Raw genomic sequence first — 23,889 nt, 5'->3', positions numbered from 1 at the left:
TAAAAAAAATTAAAATTAATAAATTATTTTACTTCTGCTTAAAGAACATTTTTCTAAAAAAATAATTTAAGCATATTCTTAAACTCAAGGAAATACAATTCGAATCATTAAACCAAATTTTTTTGTTTCACTTTTAAGGAGGTGCAGATCTAACTGCCCTCCTTAAATGTTTTAAGGAGGGCAGTTAGGTCTGCATTGTCAAATGCTGACCCTAATTTCGGGGGTTGAGTACACTAGATCAAGAAACAATAAATTATAAAAAATGTGGTATCTAAATGTTTTTTTGCTATGATCTTACTCGTTTAGATTATAGTTTCCTACGGTAGTATGAGGCATGTTTTTGTGCAAATATGAAGTTTAAAGTTTTATGATGTTTTAATTTAATAATTCAATTCTATTTATATACTTTGCTTTATTTTAAACTCGTTTTATGCTATTAAGGTTATAAACTGTATAAAACAATGTCACAAAATTATTTACATTAACTCTTTATATTGCTAAAACAACTTTGCAGTTTGTTTTATTGTTGTTTTATAGTTTTTTACAATGAGAATTAAATACTCTTTAAAAATAACACATGTTTTATTGCTAGCATGAATGTATTAAATGGTTTTTTTTATGACTAATTATAAATAAAATCATTTAAACGCATATATTACAATATTTAAACAAGTGATTTAAATAATGTAATAATTACATATTTACTCTTACTTTTTTAAGTATCATATTGAGTAAAAACAATTACTAAAAGTAATTATTTAATACTATTAAATACATTACTAGCTCATTATACTATAACTACAACTTAAACGTTAAGTTATAACTATAAATTATAAAAGTAACTTACACTATTTTAAACTTCTCCAAACAAGATAATTATAAGATAATATATTTAAATATGAGAGATAATATCTTAAAAAAATGAAATTATGAACTAATGTACAAAAGATAGAACTTTATGCTAATGCAACCCCCCCCCCTCCCACATTGCTGTAAAGCGGCTCCAGCGATGAAGAAGAGGAGGGGAGGTGCAAAAAATTTTGTCTTTCCTTCCCACGATTAGATTTTTTTTGAGTTAATTTGAGCCCTATAGTCTAATAAAAACACCATTTAGTTTTTTCTAATCTATTAAAATGCTTGACTGAATCTTGTTTTCTGCCTGCTGGAACATAACAACTGTGGTTTCAATTTTTTAAAGTGTTATGGAAACACTCTGACCTTTTCAACTATCATCCTATCAGTCTTCTCTCTATTATTAGCAAGCTCATAGAGTCTTTAATAAACAAACTTTTATCATCTCATCTTGAGCTTAATAACTTTTTTGATTTTGACAATACCAAAAGCTTTTGATGGTTTGGCATGCTGACCTTACCCATAAACATGCTTCACATGGTGTATCTAGGAAAGTTTTTGAGTTATAGAATCATTTCTTTTTAGCCACAGTATTAAAGTTATCTTCATATCTATCAATAATTTACGGGGTACCAAAGCATTCTATTCTTGGTCCTGTATTGTTTCTTACCTACATTTATAATCTTCCTGACAATCTTACATCTAAAGTGACTCTATTTGGTATATGACCTCTCATGGAAATATAACATAAATACAATTCATTGCATATACAATCCAATGCAAAGTTAGGATCTGCTAAAGTTGCTTCTCTTTATTGCGCTTGCCATTTCTTACTCCAAATTCCAACTTAAGCAACACTATGTAATCATCATTTTTACAAAATTTGTAAAGTTTCATAAATTGGACAAAGTAAATCAACAACCAAAATCAGCAAATTTAATTTTACCATATAGTCCCATAAAAAATAGACTTAAGCATGTACTAAATAACGAACAATTTAGCTTAAATTAGATTTACATTATTCACAAAAGATAACCAGAGCACGAAACACTGAGTTATGATTATCTAAAAGAATCATATATATATATATATATACACACACACACACACACACACACACACACACACACACACACACACACACACACACACACACACACACATATACATGTGTGTGAATCAGAACACATGGTGATAAAAGTCTTCTGCTGAAATACTTTATAAATATTTGTTTAATGAAATAAATGAAAAAAAACTTTTGTTAAATTATCATTAAGTTTTAATAGTAAAATCTTTTAATTATTAATGCAACTAAAAACATAAAATACTAAAAATAAACTTTGTTGTTTATTTAAATATAATGCTCTATTTTATAACATTAAAGATAAAAAAAAAAACTAACCAGCATACAGCTTGACTATATATTAGATCCAATGCATTTCTTGATATATCAAAACCTGGTAGGCCCAAGTATTTCAATGAATTTAAATAGGTAACCAGCACACTATAGTAAATTTTTTTTATGCAAATTGCATTTAAGGTGGAAACAAGAAAAGACATAACTAAGTTATTAATAAATAGCAAAAAAAAGTGGTTTTCACTTACTTTCTAACAAATTCACCAAAAAAAATAGTGATAAGAAGAGAAAAAAAATCAACAATGACAAGTTTGTAAAAGGCTTTCCCACTATAATTCTCCCAGCAGAATGACTAAAGAAAAAAACTCTTACAAAATCATCATCATCATCATTATCATAATCAGAATGAAAAAATTTTTATAAAAAATACTTTGTTAATATTTGAATAGTCTGAAATTTTCTTGTAAAGTAAAACAACATAAGCTATGAGGCTCGCAAACTTTAAAAGTGTGGTTCTAAAAATATTTATAATATGTATTATGCAAAAATATAAAAACTAATAAAAACATAAGTTCTAAAAATAATATGCAGTTTATACATTAATATAAAAATTCTATACATTTATATAAATATATATATATATATATATATATATATATATATATATATATATATATATATATATATATATATATATATATATATATATATATATATATATATATATATGTATATATGTATATATGTATGTGTGTGTGTATATATATATATATATATATATATATATATATATATATATATATATATATATATATATATATATATATATATATATATAAATTAGTAAAAAACACTTATCTAACTTTTATCTTCGACTTGAAGTTTCACCATTGCTGGATCATCAGGAAGAGTTAAAACCTATACCATAATTGAGAGCAGGTGATTCATAAGTGAAACATAAGTGAGAGCAAAATGATTCTTTAACGCGACACCATTTTTTTTAACACCATTGCTGGATCATCAGGAAGACACTTCCTGATGATCCAGCAATGGTGAAACTTCAAGTCGAAGATAAAAGTTAGATAAGTGTTTTTTACTAATTTATTATTGCTCTGTTCTTTAAGAACATTGAGCACTCTATTTGTAAAATACACTAACATAATTTACATATATATATATATATATATATATATATATATATATATATATATATATATATATATATATATATATATATATATATATATATATATATATATATATATATATATATATATATATATATATATATATATATATAACCCATAAAGGTTGGGCAAAATCATTGCCTTGCCTCGCATTAAAGAATCATTTTGCTCTCACTTATGTTTCACTTATGAATCACCTGCTCTCAATTATGGTATAGGTTTTAAGTGTTTAAGTGTTAAAGCTACCCAACAAAATCAAACCATTGTTTGATTTCGTTGGGTAGCTTTCTAGTTTAGAATTGTTTAAGTTATTCTTGGTTTTGATAAATGAATGTTTAGACAAATCTTGTAATGTCACACTAAAGTAGCCTGCTGCTGGGAGCTTCAGTACATACATCGACTATCTTAGTAGTGCCACTACATCGACTGAGTGTTTGACACGTATTAGCAATCTTTTCATTTAATATTATTGGTGTTTTTTTTCTCCTTTTTCTGAAAAAGCTGTATATAAAAAATTTGTATGTTATTATGAAAAATCCTTAGGCTATTATGAAAAATCCGTATGCTATAAAGATAAGCAAAACTAGTAAGCATAAGCTTATCTAAACACAATTTTTTTTTTGTGTTGTTTGTGTAATGTAACTTTGAGTTGTTTCACTTTATGGGCAATAGCTGCATATAGTCATACAACTCAAGTTATATAATCTATTTTTGACTGTAACTAGTTGTAAGCATTTATTGGGAACAACTACAGTCTACATTCAAAGTTTTATTGAATATATTAAAACAGGATTTTTTTTTTTTTTTTATATTTGATTTTTCCTTGACTTTTTCTAATGTCTTTTATTTAAGATAATCTTAGCAGTAGGTAAGGTCATCTTTGACTATTAAATATTTTTGTTTAGACTACATTATCCTAATATTTTTTAGCCCTTCCTTGCAACGTCATTTTTTAAACCAGTTTTTATAAGCATAAATTTGTCTAATATGTGAAATATTTTGTCTAATATGTTGTGAAAGGGTATACTTTGCTTTTAAGCTTTATAGAATGCATGGTAGCAAACCTGATTGATGGGACATGCACTACATATTTTTGTCTCTGAGAGAATCTTTACTCCTCAGATTAAGTTAGCTTAGTATTTGTTAAAACAATACTGGGTATCTCTTATTATTGTATCTCATATTGCTTTGCACATGGCCAACTGTTTGTCGCATAACTAGAACAAGATCGTTTATTAAAAGGCTTTTAAAGTTGGCAAACATTCATTACCAGGTATGGTAATGAGCGCTTGCATTCATTATTGTACCAAGCACATTGATAAAAAACCTACCCCTACCTGGTACCTGGGCACATTAATAAATAAAAATCATACAAAAGACTTGCACTCGTTATTATACTTATTTTTTTCATTTTTTTAGTTCCGCTTTTTTGGTTTGACTACTATTGAAACATTTTTAGAAGATATTGGAATTCTACACAATTGAGGTAAAAACAATTTTGTTTCCTGGTAATAAAAAAAAAACATTAGTTTTTACAGTTAACTGCATTGTTGCTAATTTGTGCTATATGTTGTTTTTGAACTTAAAATAACAAATTTTGTTTGCTCGTTATACTCATTACAAATTTTTGTTTTTTCTTTTTTTCTTATCAACTACATTTTTCAACAATGATAGAATTAAAATAATTTACTAGGCATTGTCAATATGCTTGCGGTGAAATTTTAAATCTGTATTTCATATTAGATCTTTTTTATATTAGATCATAATAGAACACATGTTAGAATTTATAAAGTTTATTGTACTTTTAATAACTTAAAATGGAAGGTTTTTTTTTTTTAATTCAACAAATATCTTTCTTTAAATGTTTAAAATTAAATAACAATGTTTTAATCTGATTTATATTTTTAGTGTCAAAGCTAATAAAAAATTGTAAATTATAATTTATAATTTGGCTTCACTTTTAGTTAGATGGTTTGTATTTATTTCAAAGTTATGAAGTTATACAGTTATTTATATTTTAAAATAAATAAAAATGAAAATAAACATGACAATTGATAATTTTGTTAATTATGTTACATTTTAAATGCATCATAATTTTTTTAAATTACATTTTTAATAAAATTACTAATAAAAACTTTTAATTTCATCTGATTATATGAAAATTTTATATGATTTCATTTTTTATTATAAAATATTTATTGATCATTTTAAGTCAAATGTTTATACTTTAGTTAATTAAAATAGGGCATCATTTAGTCATCTATTACTCAATTTTCCTTTTTATTATCTATTTTATTAAAATTTTATTTAAAATTCTATTATTTCCATTTTTATTTAATCATAATTCTATTTATTCTTACTATAACTTTTACAGCTTAAGAACAAAATTTTCTTAATCAGATCTCTTAAGAGTCAGATTACTTTTTTATTAATTTCCTTTCTTTATATACATTAGAACAAAAACTTATTATAAATATCTTAAAAAAATTAGTACAGATAAATACACACACACACACACACACATATATATATATATATATATATATATATATATATATATATATATATATATATATATATATATATATATATACTACTGTGATCAAAAAGTAAGGTGAATTTTTAATTTAAACTTCCCGCCTTATTCGAATCGTCCAATCTTTTTTATTTTTAAGTTGGTAGGAATGTCATTAACATTTGCGCCAAATTACATGTCAAACTCATAATTATTTTTTTTTGTTTACGCTTGTTTCTGAAGTACCAAAAGTGCATTCGGCGATTTTCACGATGTCTAACTTTGTTGAGCAAAGAAGTGCTATTAAATTTTGTTTGCGGAATGATATTTCTGCTGCTGAAACGTATCGTATGTTGCAAAAGGCCTTCGGTGAAGAGAATATGTCTCAAAAAAATGTTTACAAGTGGTACAAAGACTTCAAAGAAGGCCGAGAACGTGTTGATGACTTGGAACGCTCCGGACGACCATCGACTTCGATTGATGATCGCCACATCAACAAAATCAAAGAATTGGTGCTTGCAAATCGTCGGTTAACCATTCGAGACCTTGTTGACATGGTTGGAATATCATTTGGGTCGGTGCAAGCGATTTTGAAGGATCATTTGGGCCTCATCAGACTCAAATCACGTTTGGTGCCGAAATTTCTCAACTCCTTTGAAAAAGAGCGTCGCGTTAAAACGTGTGAAGCAATGCTTTCTGACTATCAAGACGTCTACAAACAAATCATTACTGGAGATGAGACTTGGGTGTACGCATACGACCCTGAAACAACCGACCAATCGAGTGAATACAGTGAAAAAGGCGAGCCGAGACCGAAGCAACCACGTCAAAGTCGCTCAAAAATCAAGGTCATGTTGACTGTTTTCTTTGATTATTGTGGTGTCGTGCACTACGAATTCCTTCCAACTGGCCAAACTGTCAACAAGGAATATTATTTAAGCGTTATGCGACGTTTGCGTGAAGCTATTCGCAAAAAGAGACCGGAATTATGGGCCAATAACTCTTGGATTTTGCACCACGATTTTCGCCAAAAACTCTACCCATGCTCCACAACCACCGTATACGGTCGGGCGAATACGGTGGTTGCTCCACAACCACCGTATTCGCCCGACTTAGCACCGTGTGACTTCTGGCTGTTCCCAAAGCTCAAGAGACCACTCCGGGGAAATCGTTTATTTATATTTAGAACCAGAGCTGGCTTATTAAAAAACTTATTATAAATATCTTAAAAAAATTAGTACAGTAGTAATTTATAGTAATTTATATTTAGAACCAGAGCTGGTTCTATGGAGATTCATTAAATAACAACATTTTATGATTCTCTGATTTATTAAATAACAACATTTTATGAAAACTGCCAGTTGTATTATCATACCGTGAAATAATGATTGTGGATTTAATTAAGAGGATTTATGTAATTAGAAGACAAATTTGCGGTAGAAGACTTTGTACTGCCACACCATGTTTTCAGATTATAGACACTGGCCGCTTTTTAAAACATTATTGCACGTAAACTTGGGTTTATGTCTTCCTTGGTGGAAAATGACTGAGTTGTGAAACCTGAGATAATACTTTCAAAATATTTTTGTAATTTTAAGAAATTATTTGCTTAAGAGTAAAATTCCATGAGCCACTATCATTCCGGATAGCCAATATGTCATGTTATTTTGGCTATCAACTGCCTAACATCATACAAAACTTCTTGTTAATATCATATAAAAATCTTGTCTTTGTCTTTTGCATTTTACTTTGCCTGTGTTTTGTGATATCTAAAGCTTTTATTTCTTAAAACTGTCGATCTTAAAGAAATGTACTGTAACAATAAGCAACAAGTACCATATTTTAGTCAAATCTTAAAACGGCTCGAAGACATCTGTCTTTTATCAAAATAGTTGCTGTATTACCTGATCACTTTTTAAGAGCGTTGTTTTTCGTCAGAAGGAATGTGCAAAGTTTTGGAAGATTTGCGTAAGCTGTAACTCTTACACATAAAATCTGAAAAATTAGGTAACCTTTTAAAGAATTTAATAAACTTTTACATAAATCTCGATATTTTTTTAGTTTGTAAAGAAAATAGTAATAGTTAACTTCAATGTATACGCAAAGAAATTTTTTTCAAAAAAGTTTAGTTCTTCAACAGATTGATACTCAAAAAAAAAACACTGATAAGCGCAGAAGAAATTTGACTAATCAATGTACTTAAAGACAAATCAGTGAAATATGCAGTTTTTTAGGGCAATAAAAAATTGAAAAATAAAATTTCTATTTTAAGAGGCTCTTGACCAAATATTCCGAGTTTTTCAAAACATCTTATCAAAATAGCTTCTCTTAAAATATAATCCGCTGTTAAGAATTTAAATAAAATTAAAATATTCAAAGTTGTACGAGATACTTAAAAACGTATGTATTTCTTTGTTTTGCTCAACGAGGAAATAGTTTTAATTTGTCTTACTTTCCAATATTCGCTTTTGTAACTTATATTAAACTTAAGAAACAAGGGACATGACAAAAAATATGTTTATTATGAACGTATCATAGTTTTTATGATTTTTTTTCCCGCTACTTTATGTGAATAACATGGTTATAAATCAAAATTAAACAGCTTATTTAAAAGTTTAAATGACTTTATTTAAAGCAAGCTGAAACTATTATTTTAACTCTATAATTTATTGAAAAAAATATTTTTTTGTTTAAAATTGAGGTAGCGAAAAGAAATCTATATATAAGATCTTTCATGACAATATTGTAAAAGGTTCTTATAAAAAAATTTATAAAATATTTTTTTTCAAGTATAAAACTAATTGAAATGCTTGAAACATATGATGGAATTTCAGATGCTGATGAGTGGATGCAAAGAACAAAAATAATAGCTGAAATGCAGAACAAAAAGCTAGAATTACTTTTTTTACTTTTTTCATCAAAAAACTGCTGATTTAGTTTAGAAAGTATAAACTGTTGATGCAAATAAAGTCAGGCAAGTGCTTTATACAAATAAAAATTTACAAATAAAGTCAAGCAAGATGCAAATAAAGTCAGGCAGCTTTCTTTGTGTATGCTTTTAGTGCAAGGAGCTTTTTATTAAATTAAAATTATATGACTTATGAATTATAAGAAAAAGCTGGTGCACTTTTGGCTGATTTGAAATGATTGGCGTATCTTGCTAATTTATCAGAAAAGTCAAAAATGACAAAAATTTATTTAGTATGTTACTGCAGAGGGTTGCACCACATTGCAAAGAATTTTTTATACGCAAGAAAAGAGCATAAACAATACTTAGCAATGTGGTGCAATCTACGCAAGGTTTATCTCCATTTGAAAGTTTAGGAATACCTTAGGCTGTCCGCCCTGTGGTATTTCACAAAAAAATGTATTGTTAAAAAAGTCTTGGTTTTAGACTAAATGTTGCGCCAATGACTATAAAATCCGTTGTGAATGCCATTAAAGACGCGTTGATGAAGAGTGGAAATCTTATTACAGGAATGACAACTTTATTAATGAGAATGTGGTGAGTCTCGATTATGTCTAGAGGCTTTTAAAAAATATGGTTTAATGACCGATGAAGGTGAACATATTGGTGATGATGGGGTTGCCGTGTTGGGATTATATTTGCAAAAAGTTGGTGACAAATTGATGTCTAGAAAATTGAGAAAATCCCAAAAAAGTTGAGCAGGAAAGTAGTGTTTTCAGTCTGTGTTTTTTGTCAGTTGTTGATTGTCTTTAGAAAAAAATAGTTGTTAGTTTGACAGAGTTCAAACTAACAACTATTTTTAAAAAATGTTAAAATGTGTTTTTCAAGAAGCCTGTGCAGAGATAAAAATTGCAAGCCACTTTGTGATTGTTGAGCTGTTCATGGGATGGAGAGAAAGATATGGGCTAATGCAACTTTTTTAGCAATGGGTGCGGAAGATGCAACATAGCTTCAAAAAAAAAGGTCTGAAATTCATTTAAACATGGCACAGTTAGGCGTGGGGAAGAGAGGAATAAAAAGGACATTGGTATATAAACTAGAGAAAGTCATAATTTCTAAAGATTTTGTAGCAGTGTTCCACTGGATTTATAACGCGCTAACTGGTAAATTAAAATTGAAGTCAAAAGCAACTGGTGAAATATTAATGCGGAGAAGAATAAACGTGTTGTAATAAATAATTGAAGAATACGATATTAAAGTTGATGTATATCTTGTTCCTTTTAAAGATAACTTAGCGGACGCATTAACTTGAGTTTGCAGTTTAAATGGTCAAATATTGAATATTGTTTTATGTTAGAAAAACAACCATATGGGGACAAAAATTTATAAAAGGCTTTTTTAAATATTGTTATTTAATTAATCTCCGTAGAGCCAGCTCTGGTTCTAAATATAGAATATATATATATATATATATATATATATATATATATATATATATATATATATATATATATATATATATATATATATATATATATATATATATATATATATATAATATATATATATATATATATAATATATATATATATATATATATATATATATACATATACATATACATATACATATACATATATATATATATATATATATATATATATATATATATATATATATATATATATATATATATATATATATATATATATATATATATATATATATATATATATATATATATATATATATATAGTTAGGTGATTGTATTCTAGATTGGTCATCTAACCCAAAAGATCTTGGAGTAACTATGGACTCCTGCCAAAACTACAAAAAACATATTGCCAGAGTCATTCATGTAGCAAATACTAATCTTAAAATGCTTAAAAACTCGCAATCCTATTATATTAGTGCGTGCATTTACCACTTATATAAGACCAATTCTTGAATATTGCTCTCTAGTTTGGTCGCCACACCAAATTATGTTAATAAAATCTATTAAAAATAATCAAAAACGACTCACAAAAAAAATTGCTAATCTTAGTTGTTTAAGCTATTCTAGCCGTTTACAGCTGCTTGGTTTGGATTCTCTGGAGCTCAGACGTTTAAAACATGATTTAGTTATATGTTTCAAAATTATGCATAACTTGGTTTGCATAGATAAAAATTTGTTTTTCGAAATTTCCAATAATAACTATAGTCATACTTATAGGATTCAAAGATATCAACTTGACATTCGCAAATATTGTTTTTCTCAACGAATTGTAAATGCTGATAACATTTGAAGTTTTTTAAAATAAAATAAAATCATGCTATTTCGATAAACATTGTGTCTATAAAAAATAATTCATGTCAAAAAAATGAATGAAATCTTGAATGTTTCTAATATAAACTATATTTGTTCCATATGTACTTTGTTTTCTTATTTAGGGGCATATTGTCAGTGTCCATTTATTGGACCTGTATGTCCTTTAGAATATGTAATTTTTAAACTTGTTCTAATAAATCTTTATTTATTTATTACTATTTATTTACTTATTTATATATATATATATAAATATTTTTGCTATGGTTTTAAAAATATTTTAAAATTTTATACATATATATAAATATAGGGTGTAAACTTGCCCTGTGAGGCCCTGTCAAACGCAGTATTCCCAAAAGCTGATAAAATTAAAATTCCCAATTAAAAAGTGAAAAAACCCCTGTCTCTAAATAAAGTTTGCCAAATTAAAATTTAATAATAATTCTAAAAATTATTGAAAATTAAATACTATTAAAAACTAATAGAAAAATAACATAAAAAATTATAATTTATTGTTTAAAACTTGAAATAAAATTGCCGTTATTGGTATAACTACGCGCTTGCATAACTGCAAAAACGCCTCTTGGAAAAAACTTTTTGAGAATTGGAATTTTCCAAAAACCCCTGAAATTGCTCGAAAAAAAAATTCATGTCTCAAAATTTGCAAATAATTTTTTGCAATGCATTCCATCAACAGCAAATATTATGAAATAAAAGTTAGCAAGAAATAAAGTACAATTTAAAAAATTACAAATTTGTTTGGTTAAACACCCACAAATGTTATTTCTTTAAAAGTTTCGCACTTTTTGGCTGAATAATTAGATAAGTTAAACGAATGTTTTTTGATTATAACAAACTTCTAGAAATTTATTTAATGAGGAAAATAGATTTCTTTACTTTACTGGTTGCTTATATTTAAAACATAAATTAAATAGGTATATTAAAAAGTAAATTAAATAACTTTAATAACAAGAATGTTTTTTTTTTATTACAACAAACTGGTACTAGAAATTTAAAAAACAAGAAAACTAGATTCACTGCTTACCTGAATTTAAAACATAAAAGCAAACTTAAATGTTTCAATGAACCATAGTCATAATAACATTTTATGACTATGCATGAAAAAAATTTATTGGTATTCTTTGTTGCCATGATAGTGTGCAATCATTTGCAGTCTTTTGTAATTCTTTTGTAATTAAACATTTATTGTTGTTTTTGCTGAGAATTTGTAGTTGTAACTTTATTTCGCTACGCGATTTATGTATAAAGAAAGTTAATTTTTATCATAAAATTGAACTTGCAATAAATGTGAAATATGAAATTTACAAGCTTGTGTTTCAAAACCTTTATTATTTTTTTATTTTTAAAACATTTCTTTTGATGACACAATTTATTACATGATGGTGTAAAGGTTCATCCATAAAAAAGGGACGTCAAACAGAATTTAAATAATAATGAGAAGATCGCTATATTACTTTAAAAATCACTTTACTACTTTAAAAATCACCATTTAATGTCCACCAGTGAAAAAAACATATATTTAAAAGAATACTCGTAACATGAAAGCGGCAAAGATATATTAAGATTAAAAGTAAATCAAATATATTATTCTTAATAATAATTAATACACACTGATTATTTTATAACATAAAAATATATAATTCTGAATATATCTTTGGAAATCGGAGCTTAATTTGCCTTGTCGTTGTGAAACCACATTTAATTTTGTGTTGATTTCATATTCATCTCTAATAAATGTTACAGAGAGTATTTATTTTTATTTTTGGCGCTGTTCAATCAATGTATGTAGCACCAAAAATAAAGTGGATTAGAAGAAGAAAGAATATAAGAAAAGGATCCCATATATTCCCAGTACAAATTTTAATCTTAGGGGAGGGGATATATTTCAAAACGCTGTATCAAATTTATTCCTAGTTAACACCTTAATATATGTGTGTGTGTGTATATATATATATATATATATATATATATATATATATATATATATATATATATATATATATATATATATATGTATATATATATATATATATATATATATACATATATATATATATATATATATATGTATATATATATATATATGTATATATATATATATATATATATATATATATATATATATATATATAATATATATATATATATATATATATCACCTTCAAACCCATTGCATAAACTATTCAACTGAAAATCTCCCTTGCAATTGCAAACAAAAAGAAATCTGCCAGCTGAATAAATATTGTAGAGTGACATACATAATTTACAAATGTATAACATTTTCCCCAAACATGCCCAGCAAAGCATACATTGGTTTATCAGAGGGCGTGTGGAAAAAGAGATATGCAAACCACAAGCAATCATTTACAAATAAAAAACTTTCCAATGCAACCGCTCTCTCAAAATATATATGGGAAACTAGGGAAAAACTGAAAGAAACACCAGAATTAATTTGGTCTATCCTAAAAAAAGCCCCTGCTTACAACAATACAAAAAAAAAATGTTTATTTTGATTATATGAAAAACTAATAATTTTACTTTATAAAAATGTTGAAGAGCTACTTAATAAAAGTTAATTTCCAAGTGTCATAACAAAAAAAAATTTCTATTAAGCAACCACAAACCTGAAGATTAGATACAGGCGATTGTAACAATAGTTTTTTCAATATAGGTTTTTGCTGTATAGTTTTAATTGTATATAATTTTTTAACGAACAAACTATATTTGTATTTCACCATTGCAACAGCATGAAACACAAAGTTGTGAAAATCACGTAGTTTTATTTTACACTATATATATTTCATGAACGAACATGGGTCAATAATTGCTCCTTTACAGCACCATTTTTTTAGAAACAGTTTGTGGATGACATAATTGCTATTTTTAATTTTGAATATAAAGCTCAAGAATTTTTCAAACACCTCAATAAACAACATAAAAACATAAAAATTTGAAATTTACTATGGAAAAAGAACAAGATAACCAGATTGCCTTTTTAGATGTACTTTATTAAAAAATCCAATTTGTTTTTGACTTAAGTTTATCACAAAAAAACGTATACAGGTCTTTTAGAAAATTTTTTTAGTTTTATTCCCTCTTGCTACAAATTTGGACTTGTTCGTTGTTTGATTGATCGTACATTTAAAATTGATAATACTTGGGTTGGTTTTGATAAAGATATTAAGAATCTATCATTAGTTTTACAAAATAATAAACTTTCACAAAAAATTATTGACTCTGAAATTAAATCCTATATTGATAAGAAAATGAACCCATCTGTTTCTAACATTGTTAATAGCTTAAATATAAGATACTTTAAGCTTCCATACATTGGAATGTACTCTAATTATACTAAAATAAAAATTTCAAAAATTGCTCATAAATATTGCAAGGATGTTTTAATAAAATTAATTTTTACTACTAATAAAATACAAGATTGTTTTTGCTTAAAAGAGTCACTTCCTAAACTGCTCAAATCTCATGTTGTCTATAAACTTTCTTGCGCTGGCTGTAATACCAGTTATATTGGAGAAACCTCCAGACACTTGGCAACTAGAATAAATGAGCACATTAAAAGTGATAAACAATCTCATATATTTAAACACTTAAATTTATCTATTAATTTCAAAAATCTGGCTAACTCTTTTGAGATTTTGGATAATGCCCCAACCAAACACAAATTAAAGATAAAAGAAGCCGTCCACATTAAATGGGAAAGTCCCCTCGCTTAATAAATAAATTTTACATTATGCTATAAACTTATCTATTTAATTTTACTGTCAGTTTATTTTGATTTTGTTTTGGCAGTTGGTTATTTTGATTGGTTATTTACCGAGTTATTTTGTAATAAATATATTGGTTTATTATGTATAACTTTTGTCCGTTAATATTTCTCTGTTAAGAATTCTATTTTTTAATATTTATTTCAGAGTTTTTTTATTGTAAAATAATCTTTTGAAAATGTAAATAAATTTTACGAAACATGTCAAGAATAAAAAACATCATGTTATTTTAAAAAATAATTACTTATTTTATTCTATTACGACGTTCAAGAAATATATATATATATATATACATATATATATATTATATATAAATATATTTATTTATCTTTTTAATTGCAAATATTAAATTTTTACTTACCTCATTAGAGTTATCTGCAGCTCATTTGCAGCAGATTGATAGGACTCCATAGATGCAATAAGACGAAACGCTGGTGGTAAAAACAGATTAATAGAAGAAATAGTAATTGCTGGAAGCATAGCATATATAATCGATTCACTTTCCTGTAAATATTTTTTAGCCATTATAATATATTACATTAAAATACACATAATATATTACACTATAATACATTATAATATATTACATTATAATACACACACAGATATATATATATATATATATATATATATATATATATATATATATATATATATATATATATATATATATATATATATATATATATATATATATATATATATATATAACTGTGTATGATATATTACACTAAAATACACATTATAATATATTATACAATAATACATTATAATATATTATTATATAATATAATAATTATTATATTAATATATTATAATATTTAAATATATATATATATCTGTGTATACATATATATATATATACACAGATATATATATATATATATATATATATATATAAATATGTATATATATATATATATATATATATATATACACAGATATATATATATATATATATATATATATATATATATATATATATATATATATATATATATATATATATATATATATATATATATATATATATATATATATATATATATATACACAGATATATATATATATATATAAATATATGTAAATTATGTTAGCGTATTTTACAAATAGAGTGTTCAATGTTCTTAAAGAACAGAGCAATAATAAATTAGTATATATATATATATATATATTTATATATATATTAATAAAAAACACTTATCTAACTTTTTTCTTCTACTTGAAGTTTCACCATTGCTGGAAGAGAACTCTTCCTGATGATCCAGCAATGGTGAAACTTCAAGTAGAAGAAAAAAGTTAGATAAGTTTTTTTTATTAATATATATATAAATATATATATATATATATATAAATATATATATATATATATATATATATATATATATATATATATATATATATATATATATATATATATATATATATATATATATATATATATATATTTCCTTTTATTTAATATTTCACTATTAAAATTAATTACAGATGAGTTTTACATAGTAAATATCAATAAATAAAATATTTTAAAAACAAACGGGGACTATAAGAAGATATGGATGATGCAATATCACCTCAATCTTTACATAGAGCCCCTTAATATAATAAAATATTGTCAAAAAGAGTTATAAAAATTTATTTAAAATATAAAAGTAACAAAATAAAAAAATATAAAATAAACTAAAAATATAATAAAAAAGCAAATTATTTTTACAATTATAAAGATATTTTGCAATAACTATATTGCAAATTTAGGTATTCAAAGATTTAGAAATATATACAAACATATATACAAAGATTTAAAAATTAATACATTAAAAGACACATATATCATTAGTAACTACTAAGAATAATAAGTAAAATTCATTTGAATAAATTTAAAAAAAAGAGTTTTAATTATCATTCTGCAAAATTAAAAATGTGTTTTTTTGCTTGAAACTTAAATGAGTTTAATGATTTGACCATATTTGCATTATTTTTTTGAAAAGAATTCCATAACTTAGGTCCTCGATATGCTATTGAATACTTGTATATTTATTTAATTTCTTTGGCAGTTTGAAGGAATTTAATTGATTTGTTCTTAAGAAATACTTTTCCTTCACATTTTTCTCAAACTTACAAATAAAATTAGCTGGAGTTAGGGTTGGGAATATATATATATAATTTTTGAAATATTTATATTTTAACTAAATTTTTAAGAGGATTAATTTTTTAATCTGAAAAAAGAATTAAAAAAAAGAAAAGAAATACTTTCAAACCATATATAATTTACTAAGAAACTCTTATTTTAAAAACAAAATTTAGTTAATGCAAACATAGGTATAAAAACATATAGTAAAAAAAATAGCATAAAAGTTTAACACCATAATTTCAAATGCAAATCCCCCTGCAAGAAAAATTAGTAAAAATAAAAAACAAAACAATATTATTAACAGAGCATCCTTTATTAGCTATTCTTCAATAAAATTTGACAAACTATAAACTTTAGATGGAAAATTGTTAAACACATCATTTATTGCTTCAAATTAGGTTTGCAGGGCTTTGTTTTGATTTTTTTCTTCTTTCAAACGTTTTTGGACTATAATTACTCAAGACATGAGTAATTACCTTAAAGGAAGATGAAGTCATTGCAAGGTTTATCAAGAATATCTAATGAAGGAAGTAGATAAACACCAAGAATTTTTATGTATTTTTTAGAGTTTAGTCTACTGTCAAATAAGTGAAAAAAGTCAACACCTTCATATTTCATACAAGCCCAAATACCTATAGAACCATTAGTTGGCTTAGTGCATTTCAATACATAGTCATGTTTGTATTTTTCGAAGCAACATTGCTTAACCTTTATGATTATCAACCTCAACATACATTTCATCACTAAAGACTAATTGATGCCACTAATTTAATGGTTTTTGAATTTTGTCTTAAGCAATTACCAAACAGGAGTTAATATGCTTTATCCAAATTTCTAAATGCATAACTTGTAACTTGCTTTGGTCGGCCATTTTTTTTTGTGCTCAGCTAACAACACTGTAATGATCACAATTTGCTTACCTGTTGCTCTTAAGTTCTGACATAATAATTACTTAAATTCATTGTTCTTGAGTGAATTTGTTGTAAGTTGAAGTTACAGTTGATAGTCTTTTCGCTAAGGGGTCGTCCATAAATTATGTCATGTAGATTTTGACATTTTTTTCAGGCTAGTAATCCGAGGGTTCCAGGTTTGCCTCTTGGTATCATCTTTTTAATTAGTGCAGAAAGATTGTTTTTTTTTGTTGCTGCACACTTCTGTGCACTAACTAAATAAAGTTCTTACCATATAAAGACAAAGCGCAGAGCATGCACTGCACATAGACTATTATCCGTAACAGTCAGTTAACAGGCTGTAACTACTCCGTTAACAGAGTGTACATACCAATTAAGTAAGATTCAGGCATAGCTGATTTTACAATCAACATGTAGAATCTACATGTTGATGTATCTACATTGTAGATACATCAACTGAGGGTTTTGGTTTGGTCAGATATTCTTTTAATTAAAAGAAAGTCTTTTCTAGATTTACATTAAAAAAAAAAAAAAAAACGAGACCCTCCCTCCTCTCCTTGTAACAAATCGTCACAAAACTGCCAACCCCCTCCTCCCTAAAGCATGATGTAATTTATGGACAAACCCTTACCATTTTAACTCAATCAATTTTTATACTTATTTTTTGATTTTGTATGTAATACTACATTTTAAAGCCATCATATCAGTTTAATAAAAAATATTCAATTCATTTACTAATTAAATTACTAATTAGCAAACTGATAATTACATTTTAACTGCTTTGTCAAAGAAATAAGAAATAAAAAACTAATACTAAAACAAAACTTAACGTGAATTAATTGTTGTTATGACTACCTCCGGACAGGCATTACTCACAAGAAATATGCAGATGATACCCTTGCTTACATACTCATTGAAAACACTACCCTTCCACAAGTAGCAGTCTTCAACAATGTTGCGACAATAAGAAAATGTTTCTCAACATAGCCAAGTTGCAAAGTGCAAAGTTAGTTATATTGGTCAAGGTGCCAAGTCAGTCATAACATTAAAAGGTAAATTCTTGAAATTGTAAACTTAAACAAATACCTTGACATTAACTTCACTCAGCCTCAAATTTGGCAAATTGTAGACTAACTTATATAATAAAATTGCATGAAATGAATATCTCTTTAATCAACTCCAAATATTTGGTGGATAGTATCAACCTATGCTTATATCTGCTTACTGCGCTCATTGCCTTAGACAATTTACATGCAATGCAATTGTCCTCACTTCCACATCCAATATAACTAAATCTAAGATTTAATTTTTTCAAAATACACCATGGTTAGCATGGTATCCTTCCCATTGATGAACATTTTGATGTTTTATGTCTCTGCACATAAAAAAAAGTGTTATACAAACAAATCCATTCAATTACACTTAGTCTGCATAAGAACTATCATTCATAAAAATCGCTAAATAAATTGTTGTAAATAAGAATTTAAAAACTAAAATATTTTAGATTATGATTTTATTATATTTAAAGAAAAAAAAAGGACAACAATTGTAATAATAATTGTGACAATGATTGTAAGGAAAATCATTTAAATTTTTTAGACAGAAAAAAAATGTTTGAAATGCTTTTTTCAGTTTTAAACTTTTCACAGACATTTTTCAAACTAGCTGAAATTTTTACTAAATGTTTTTTATATATTTTATATATTAAATGTGGTTTATATATTATTTCAAACCAAAATACAAACCACAAAAAGTGTAAAATTAAATAGTTCAATAGTTCAATTATTTTTATATAACTTGTTGAGATTGATAAAAAATTTATAATACTTAATATATTATAATTGCATGCTTACATTTACTATTTATTAAATAATGGCATACATTTATATATTTTTTAAATCTAATTTACTTCCAAAAAAATTGCAAGCAACCACTATTAAGTTATGACTTACTCTAAAATAGAGAATAAGTAAAAATAGTAGGAAATGGTTAACTGAAGACTTAAAAAGTTGTAAGTTGTATACAAAAAGAAAAATATGACAATAGCTAATAGTTATAAGGTTTTTTTGATGTGCAAGGAAAAAAACTGCATTAATAAAAGTTTTTATAGCATGAAGGGACGGACACAGTAAAAGGATGCAACTTGTTGAATAAAAATCCAAGCAAGAATGAGTTTTGGTTTATCATTATAGAGATAATAGCTTGTTTGAGCATCGACCATGATTGTATTTGTAGAAAAAAGAAAGAAATGCAACCTTACAAAAATGTGAAAGTAACTCAAGCTTAACAAGTGCCAACAAAATTGCAATACTTTTTTGCAATAAATGAGTTTTCTTGTCCAGCAAAAATGATTTTAAGTCCAGAATTTAAAATACATAAGCCTGCAATAATACTGCAAGCCTTAGGCTGTTAGAGAAGAGAGATCAAATTTAATTAATTGATCAGTGAAGATTTTTTGTCAAGATAAGAGTATAAAGCAACTGCTCAAGATGGTGAAAAATATGGAGTAGAATGAGGCTTGACTTAAAATTGAAGAGAATTAATAAAAGCTTTTAAAACTTTATTCCGTAAGGAATAAAAGCTTCCAAAATGCACTTTATGCATTTATACATATTATGGATACAAACATATATGTTTGCTATTTATTTAGATGCATACAATATCCTTTCATTGTAATATAAACTTTAGTATTTATATGGTGTAGTATTTGCCAAAAGAGAAGATGATCAGATGGATTTGTGGTGTGAATAGCAAGACAAGAAAAGGAGGTATAATCTTAGATTAGAAAAAAAATTGTATCGAACAACGTTTGTTAGAAAAGATTAAAGTAATTTAGGTTTCAGCATGTAGAGAGGTAGCAGCTTCAGTAGAAAATGGTAGTGGTGGAAGTAATAAAATTTGAAGAGAGTGCCTTACATATTGTATGAATGAGCTTTAGGTAAGAAAAAAAATGCTCTAGATTGTTTATATTAGAGAAACAGCATAAAAAAAGGATGGTTAAAGCCTGATGATGATCATCATCATCAGGCTTTAGCCTTCCTCTTTTATGCTGTTGATGATGATGATAATGATCATCATGATGATGATAATGATAATTTTGATGATTATGGTGATGATCATGATCATAATAATAATGATGATTATGATGATCATCTTGATCATAATGATATCATGATCAACATGATCAAATTTATATATGCATATATATACAAAATAAAACATGAATTTTGAATTAAAAAAATATACTTAAGGATGTATAAATGTCTATGCAACCCCGGTCACAAACCTGACCCCAGCTTTATTTTATCAAACCTGGCCCCAGCTAAATATCAACCCCGGTCACTTACTACTTTAAGATATTTTAAAAGCAGTGAAGAATAAATAAACTGTAACTTAGGTCTCTGGAAGACTTAAAGTTACAGTTAAAAAGCTAATATACAATTAGTAAGGTATTCCAAGTATAAAATGACTTGCAAATGGATCTTATGGCAAGATAGTGATTTAAAGCATTGTGCCAGATCTGTTAAGAAATACTTCAAATCGCAAAAACGCAAAGTTCTTGAATGACCTTCACAGAGCCCAGACCTTAATCCTATTGAACATCTTAGGTATAACATGTTGTAAAATGTTGGTATAACATTCCTGAGAATGTTCTAATTGATTTAGTTAATTTGATGCTTCTTTGGTGTGTGCTGTTTTTAGAGCAAATAGATATGCCACCAAATACTAACTGTCATGTTTAAATAATTTTATTGAAAAATTATAATTCTATAAGTTTTAGTAAAAATTTCAGCTTTTTTGAATTGAAAACTAGTAAAAATTCAGTTGTTTCTAAACTTTCCAAAAAAACAAATTTTGTTTTTTTGAAGCCTTTTCAAAAAAACAAACTTTAATTAACCGTTAAATTTTATAAAGTTTTTGACTTTAATTTTGAATTAAAATCAAAATAAACACATTTTGTAAAAGTTTCAGCTTATTTGAGAATCGTTTTGAAAATTTTAAAAACTGAAAAAAAGTTTGTTTCAAAACTTTTGCACGCTACTATAACTCTGTTTATTATGATTTAATTTGCAACCTGAAACTTTTTTAAGTAAAATAAAAACTTTTGTTCAGAGTAAAAGTGATATCATACTTTTTAAGAACAATTTCTTGAAAGAATAAAAATGGTATAAATAAATTTAAATATTAATATTCTAACTTAATGTTTAATGTCGTCTTATGTCATTTTAAAGTAGTTTCTAGAATTTTCTTATTGCGCTTATTTATGCTATACAGTCTTCCAAGCAAGGTCTGCAAGCAAATTAGAGCTGATAAATTTTTCTTAGTATTCAAGAAGTTGTTCATTGTTTAATTTTACAATATAAATTTAAGCATTTGTTTGTTGTTGGTTGTTTTTATTTTTTCTAATTTTTATAGCTGTGATTTCTTTTAGAAGAAATTAGTACTAAAATGACTGGTAAATAGTACTAAAATGACTGGTAAATAGTACTAAAATGACTGGTAAAATAGTTTTTTTATTAGTACTGCGAAATTTCTTTTTGGTTCAGTTTTGTTTTTAGTGTTTTTTAAAATATTTTAAGCAAGTTTTATTTTTTAGAGCAATTGAAAAGAGCTGAATTGCTTTTTAGTTACTTCAATTTACTTTATTGTTATTTTTTGTTATTAGAAGGTTTAATAAAAGTAAAAGTTTTTAGACAATCAAACTGATTCTGATTTGAGTAAGCTTGCTATTCAGTTTTATTTCAAGTTGGAATTTTATTTATGTATTGAATATGAAAATAATATGAATAGCTGAATAAAATAAGACTGTTATTTGTTGACATGCACGTTTATATACATAAATGTATATAAACGTGCATGTCAACAAATATAATACATTATATAATATAAATGTGCGCATATTTCAATATATTTTATATTTCTCTGTACCTATATGTATATTTTCTCTTAGGAAAAATAATAAAGAATAGACAAAGTAAAAAAAATCTGCAGGAAGTAGTCAAAAAAAAGAGAATGCTTCTCCATGCTTCTTTGTTGTGTTATGCTTCTTTTTAAAGTTATTTAAATATATACTTATTAAAAATTTTAAAATTTGTTCTTAAATGGTTTCATCTTTTTTATTACTTTAGATTAAAATATACTGACTGACATTGCTTCATTTTTATTAACAATGTTGTTCATTGTAGCCTGCATTCTTTGTTAAATTAAAAATAATTGATACTAATAAACGTTGTTCTATATACTAGATGAACCTAAGTTCATTTCATAAACATTTTATATATATTTTATATATACATTTTTTGTCATTATATCTTTGTAAATTATATATATATAAATATATATATTAGGGTGGTCCTAAAAACAACTTTTTTGAAAAAAATCTGCTCCCACCCCTTAAATGTGTTCTATATAATACGAAAACACTAGGTTTAAATTTTTTTTGAAAAAAACACATTTATAGAGGTCCCCCAAGACCCTTTAATATTTAACGGGTTCCTAATATTTTCAAAAAAAAAGTTTCTCGAAAATAGGTCAACCTGGTACTCAAATGAAGCGAAATTATATAAAAATTTCAAAAATAACATTCATTTTGAAATAATATAGTTATTTTAGGTTTTACTACGTAAAAATCTTGTTTTTTAGCAAAAAATGAAATAAGTGAATTTTTCATGATAATTGTGATAAATAAGTTTAAACTTCGAATTTATTTTTCAAAATGAATATTATTTTTGAAATTTTTATATAATTGCGCTTCATTTGAGTACCACGTTGACCTATTTTTGAGAAACTTTTTTTTTGAAAATATTAGGGACCCGTTAAATATTAAAGGGATATATTGGGGGACCTCTATAAATATGTTTTTTTTAAAAAAAATTTAAACCTAGTGTTTTCGTATTATATAGAACACATTTAAAGGGTG

General features: G+C 25.6%; 1 protein-coding gene across 5 annotated transcripts in view; it reads right to left on the bottom strand.

The window, feature by feature from the left end:
• Positions 1 to 23,889, bottom strand: part of LOC136084083 (transmembrane channel-like protein 7) — a 97,666-nt gene that overhangs the window by 11,102 nt on the left and 62,675 nt on the right. For all 5 annotated transcript variants that reach the window (XM_065804222.1, XM_065804223.1, XM_065804224.1 and 2 more), the window contains exons 10-13: positions 15,289 to 15,431; positions 2,640 to 2,724; positions 2,458 to 2,561; positions 2,255 to 2,356 (exon numbers count right to left, since the gene is read on the bottom strand). In XM_065804222.1, the coding sequence (XP_065660294.1) occupies positions 2,255 to 2,356; positions 2,458 to 2,561; positions 2,640 to 2,724; positions 15,289 to 15,431 (434 nt within the window). The remainder of the gene's footprint in view (positions 1 to 2,254; positions 2,357 to 2,457; positions 2,562 to 2,639; positions 2,725 to 15,288; positions 15,432 to 23,889) is intronic.

This window comes from Hydra vulgaris, chromosome 08, assembly GCF_038396675.1.
Source record: "Hydra vulgaris chromosome 08, alternate assembly HydraT2T_AEP".
Classification (NCBI taxonomy): domain Eukaryota; kingdom Metazoa; phylum Cnidaria; class Hydrozoa; order Anthoathecata; family Hydridae; genus Hydra; species Hydra vulgaris.
Note: the sequence above shows the minus strand (reverse complement) of the source record. Positions and strands in the feature narration are given on the sequence as shown.